Genomic DNA, 6103 nt, shown 5'->3' with positions numbered 1-6103 from the left:
TTTCTTTAAAAAAATTACATGCACACACACACACACACACAAACACAAAAGCAAGGCACATGCCTCTAGTAGCACATGCCCCTAATCCCAGCACTCAGAGAGCTGAGGCAGGGGGACCTTTGTAAGAGCAAGGCCAGCCTGGTCTACAGGGACCAGCTGGGGCTACAGGGAGACCCTGCCTCAAAAAAGTAAAAGAAACAAAAATTATAATAATTAAATTAAATAGGAAGGTTAGAAGGGTCACCTCTGAGAAGACATGACATCTGACCTGGACCTAAACAGGAGGCCACACAGCTAGTGCCTGGGAAAGAGCATGCTTGGTGAAAGGGCCCTGAGGCCCTCATCTAGTACGATGAGGAGTGGGAGGGAAGGCAGGCAGGTAGGTGGGGGTGGAGTGGGGTGCAGACTAAGCCTGTGGGTTGCCAGAGCCTTTAATTTTAACCATGTGGGTTATGAGCAAGCTCTGAACTGACTTAGATGTTACTGTGCCCCCTAGTGGCTGTGTAAGGGAACTGGCTAAAGGCGGGTGAAGGGAGATCATGGTGAAAATGATTGACAAGTATTTAATGGACACTCCCAAGCCAGTGGTCCCCGACACGTCCAGTACCAAGCCAAAAAGAACATTCGCAGCAGTTTAAATTCATTTTAATGACACCCTCAAACTCAGAAGTGGGGGCAGCAGGGCCTTTGGGCTCAGCAGCTATGAAAGATGGCCTCCCAGAACCCCTTAAGGCAGATTACTAGAAGGCACTTGTGAGGGGGGCCCTCAAGCCCCTCTTATATTTCTTCATATAAAATCAGGGTGGAGGAGCCCCAAGATCGAGGGACACTGAGAAACCATCACAGACAGTTCATAAAAGGATAAAAGGGGTTAGGTGCTGGGAGCAAGAACTTAAGTCAGTACCCAAACCCAACACACACACCCTCTCCCTCTCTCAAAATCCACAGACGGGACCTGGGGAGGAGGCCCCATGTTCAAACCCCCACTTCTCCCTTCTAGCTGGTACGAAGTTGATAATCTGCAGGAAAAAAATGAGTGCGAACATCTGAGAACTGAGAAAAAGGAGAGAGGGAGAGACTCCTACCTCCCACCCCCTAAATTAATCCTGAGCATTAGTGCTCATAATCAGGATATGTGGGGCAGGGAGTGTGGCTCACTGGTAGAGCCCCTACTAGCATGTCTAAAGCCCTATGTTCCATTCCTAGTACCAAACAAAAAACCTCTTGGTAGCTCAAGATGGTGTTCAACACAGACCTATTTCCAGACAGCATATGGGGATGCTAAGTGTAGGAACCCTTGTTCAAACTTTATGGCCACCCTGAAGGTGGCTAGTGACCCGATTTCAAAGCTGTATAAGCTAAGGCCCAAGGAATCATGATGAGAAGAGACAGGCCTGGGCTAGATATGTTGATGCCATAACAGGATCAAAGCTATCAGTCCCCTTGACCCCACTGTCCCAGGGAGCCAAGCTGCCTTACCACCACTCTGTGTGATGTATCGAACCCAGGGCAAGGCCTGGTATCCGCTTTTCTCAATGATCTTCATGTAACGGACCTGGAAGAGAATAGAAAGGGCTAGAGATGTAGTGCAGAGGAAGTGACCCTGTCTAGAATCTCCCAATGAGAAGCTGAGGGGGTTGCCTAATCTGTGCCGGCTCCTGAGTTCAATCTCCAGCTAGGAGGAAAAAAAAACCTGTAACCTGAGATTGGGATGACCAGAGTCAGCAGAGAAAATCAAGGCTTGTATCAAGAAAACATATGTGGGGCTGGGGAGATGGCTTAGTGGTTAAGAACACAGGCTGCTCTTACAAAGGACCTGGGTTCAAGACCCAGCACCCACATACCAGCTAACAACCATCTGTAACTCCAGTTCCAGGGGCTCTGATGCCCTCTTCTGACCTCCGAGGGTATTGCACAGCATGGGCACACTTACATACCTGCAGGCAATACACCATACACATAAAAATAATAAAATACTTTTTTTAAAAAGAAAGAAAACATATGAGCCAGGCATAGTGGTGCATGCCTTTAAGCACGCCATTAATCCCAGCACTCATGATGTGGAAGCCAGCTTGGTCCACACAGAGTTCCAGGGCAGCTGGGACTACAGGGAGACAACAGGTGGCACAATTTGGAGTGATAAGATAACAAAGGCCACATGACATGCACAGAGAGGAGGTGACCCAGGCCAGTAGGAAGAAGGGTGCACAGTGGAAGGACAGGTACAGATACAAAGCCTGGTTGGGGCACAACAGAATGGAGAGTGGTCTGTGGGCGAGGTGGGCTGAGAGACGTGAACAGCCACTGTGCAAGGCAATGTTAGATGCCACCATGAGAGGCCGAAGTGGCCAGAGGGGACCCAGGACAAGAGTAGAAGAGGCAGCATTTTCCAGAGTGAAGAGGAGAAATGGGGTACTCAACAGGGTGACACACGATTGTCATCCCAGCACTCAGGAATCTGATGCAAGAGAGTACAATAAATTCAAGGCCAGACTGGGGCAACAGAGCAGAGTTTCAGGCCAGCCTAGGCTACTGAGGAAAACCCTGTCTCAAAGCAAAGAAAAACAAAACAAAACAAAGCAAAACAAAACAAAAAATGCATGGGGAAAGGTGACTTACGCTAAAAGACAGAGAGCCCTTCTGACCCTTGTCCCTCACCTGGATGCCAGAGACAGTAAAGTAAGGAATTTCAAACTTGACCCCGATGGGTGGCCGGCCCTCCACCTCTTCTGTCTCCACACTGGGAAGGCCAAAGTGGGCACGCATCAAGTACTCCTTGCCCCCCTGTGGACACACAGAGAAATCAGAAACCCAAAGTGGGTCCCTACAGGTTCATAGACCACCCTCACAATAGTTCCCAGACATGGGATCAGAGTGTGGCCCACCACACAGATGTGGAAGTCAAGGTACTGAATGAGACCCACAGAAAACCCCTGTGATGTCACAAGCCAGGGGGAGGGGCGAACAACTCTTGTTCCTTAGCCTAGAGAACACCCCCACCCATAACACAGACCAGTCAAATCCTCCAGTGGCCAGGGACAGTGGCGAGATCCCTGAGTCCTAGCTGCTCTGGAGGGTAAGGCAGGAGGACAGAAGACTGCGAGTTCAAGGTGAGTCTGGGTTACCTAGAGGCCCCGTGTCAAGAAACCAAGGGCAGTGAGGCTGGAGAGCTGGCTCTGTGGTTAAGAGCGCTGGCTGCTCTTGCAGAGGACCCAGGTTCTATTCCTAGGAACCACAAGGCAGCTAATTGCCAAATGTAACTCCAGTACCAGGCTTCTGATGCCCTCTTCTGGCCTCCAAGGGCACTGTACAAACATGGTACACTAACATGCAGGCAAAACACTCATACACATAAAATAAAAATAAATTAAATTAAATTAAAAAGAAAAGAAATCAAGGGCTTGGGATTACAGCACCGTAGTAGAGCACTTTCACAGAAGGCATGAATCCCTGGCCCTGGGTTCCATCCCCAGCACACATAAACCAGCTGTGGTGGTATGTACCTGTGACCTCAGCACTCTGGAGGTAAAGTCAAGAGGGTCAGGAGTTCAAAGCCTTTGTTGACTACATAGGAAGCTGGAGAAACCTTGAGCCACTTGTAGGGGCTGGAGAGATGGCTCAGCAGTTAAGAGCACTAGCTGCTCTTGCAGAAAACCCAGGTTCAAATCCCAGCACTCATACGGCAACTGACAACCATCCATGGCTCCAGTTCTGGGGGATCTGACGCCCTTTTCTGACCTCTGAGGCATTGCATGACATGGATGCACTTACATACAGGCAGGCAATACACTCATACACATAAAATTTTTTAAATGATAATTAAGGGGCTGGAGAGATGGCTCAGCAGTTAAGAGCACTGACTGCTCTTGCAGAGGACCCGGGTTCAATTGCGGGTATGAACTGTCCTTAACTCCAGTTCCAGGGGCATCTGAAGCCCTCTTCTGACCTCTGCAGCACTGCATGACATGGGTGCACTTACATACATGCAGCCAATGCACTCATACACATAAAATAAAAATAATAAATAAAATATTAAGAAAAAATAATTTTTTAAGAAATGCTGGCAAGATGACTCAGTGGGCAGAGGCTTGATGACCTAAGTTCAGTCCCCAGGACCCACTGGTAAAAGGAAGAGAACCAATTCCCACAAGTTGTACTTTGACTGTTACAGGCACCCTGTGGCATACAAACCACACACACATGCATACACACATGCACACATGCACACACACATAATAAAATATTAAGCCAGGCATGGTAGTGCACACCTTTAGTCCCAATATTCAGAAGGCAGAAGAGGGTGGATCTCTGTGAGTTGAGGCCAACCTGGTCTACATAGGTAGCTCCAGGCCAGCAAGGGCTCAATGTCTCAAAAAGACAAAAAAAAAAAAAAAAAAAATTAAGCCTCCAGTACCTCAAGAATGTGGGTCAACTGTCATCCAGCCCACTTTATAGATGAGCTGGAAAAACTGGAAGAGGTGTGCCATTTCAACTCAGTTCCCTAACCCCAGATTGGTTTGGTTTGGGTTTCTCAGGCTAGGTCTCCTATAGCATAGGCTAACCTTGAACTCGCTGTGCCTGATAGCTTTAGTGTCAACTTGACACACCTGGGTTGAGGGAGCCTCAATCGGGGAATTGCCTCCATTGGACTGGCCTGTGGCCATGTCTGAAGGGCATCTTCTTGATGAGAGATGTGGGAGGGCCCAGCCCTCTGTGGGTGGTGCCACCCCTGGGCAGGTGGGCCTGTGTTGCATAAGAAAGCAGGCTGAGCAGGGGCCAGGGGAGCAAGCCAGTAAGCAGCGTTCCTCCATGGCCTGTGCTCCAGCTCCTGCTTCCAGGTTCCTGCCCTGAGTTCCTACCTTGGGCTCCCTGATGAACTACAACCTGGGAAATGTAAGCTGAATAAACCCTTTCCTCCCTGAGTTAGTATTGATCAGAGTGTTTTGTCACAGCAATGAAGAAACAAACTAAGGCACTCGCTATATAGCCAAGGCTTACCCTGAATTCTTGAAACTCCTGCCTCCACCTCCCAAGTGCAGCTCAGCAACCCTTAGAAGACCCCTCCCACTCTGGTATCCATGCTTGTCCCCAGTACTCACCGGGAAGGACTTTATACTCCATATGACAACATTCTTCTCTGGCACATACTTGGCACTGCCCACGCTGGTCTTGAAGCGTGGGGAGTCTGCATCACTGGGTACAGGCACAGAAATTTCCACACTGTTGGCCACCGACTGCTTCTTAAACTGCCCCTTGGCCTGCCGGGAAAGAGCATGAGCAATAAGAACCAACCCTTGGGCAGGATCTAGTGATGGGTGCTTGAAATCCCAGCTACTCAGGAGGCTGAGGCAGGAAAACAGCAAGTTTAAGTCTTGCTTGGATTACAAAGGAGAGTTCAAGACTAGCCTGGGCTGAGCAACTTAGTGAGACCCTGTCTGCAAATGAAAAATAGAAAAAAGGTTGGGGATACAGCTCAGTGGTAGAGTGGTTGCCTAGCATGTGAGAGGCCCTGGGTTATGGGCCCAGTAAGAGAAAAAAAAAAAGGAAGGAAAGGAAAGAAGGTGTGGTGTAAGGGACAAGACAGCTCAGCAGAAAAAGTGTTTGCTGCCAAGCTTGACAATGAGTTTGAGTCCCAGGATTCACATGGTGGAAGAAGAGAAACCACCAACTCCTGCAAGCTATCCTCTGACCTCTACAATACGTGCATGCCCCACCCCAGATGTACACACAGAAGAAAAGGAAAATGTAATAAAAATGAAATAGGGGGTAGAAAGAGGCCTCAGTGGTTAAGAGCACTGGCTGCTCTTGCAGAGGACCCAGTTTCAGTTCCCAGCACCCACATGGTGGTTAACAATCATCTGTAACTCCAGTTCCAGGGGATCCAATGCCCTCTTCTGGCCTCTGAGGACATTGCACACACATGTTGCACTTACATACATGAAGGCAAAACACATTTGAAAAATAATAACAATAGCTGGGCGTGGTGGCGCATGCCTGTAGTCCCAGCACCTGGGAGGAAGAGGCGGGTGGATCTCTGTGAGTCCAAGGCCAGCCTGGTCTACATAGTGAGTTCCAGGACAGCTGGGGCTACAGGGAGACCCTG

At 49.1% G+C, this 6103-nt stretch overlaps 1 protein-coding gene across 1 annotated transcript in view; it reads right to left on the bottom strand.

The window, feature by feature from the left end:
• Positions 1-628: 628 nt before the first annotated feature.
• Ap1m2 (adaptor related protein complex 1 subunit mu 2) overlaps positions 629-6103 on the bottom strand; it is a 29542-nt gene continuing 24067 nt past the window's right edge. The window contains exons 10-13 of the mRNA XM_008850032.3: positions 5100-5258; positions 2659-2784; positions 1480-1555; positions 629-1019 (exon numbers count right to left, since the gene is read on the bottom strand). Of these exons, the coding sequence (XP_008848254.1) occupies positions 997-1019; positions 1480-1555; positions 2659-2784; positions 5100-5258 (384 nt within the window). The 3' untranslated portion in view covers positions 629-996. The remainder of the gene's footprint in view (positions 1020-1479; positions 1556-2658; positions 2785-5099; positions 5259-6103) is intronic.

Source organism: Nannospalax galili, unplaced genomic scaffold (assembly GCF_000622305.1).
Source record: "Nannospalax galili isolate Female #2095 unplaced genomic scaffold, S.galili_v1.0 scaffold1685, whole genome shotgun sequence".
In the NCBI taxonomy this organism is placed as follows: Eukaryota; Metazoa; Chordata; class Mammalia; order Rodentia; family Spalacidae; genus Nannospalax; species Nannospalax galili.
This window is presented reverse-complemented; position numbering and strand designations above follow the sequence as displayed.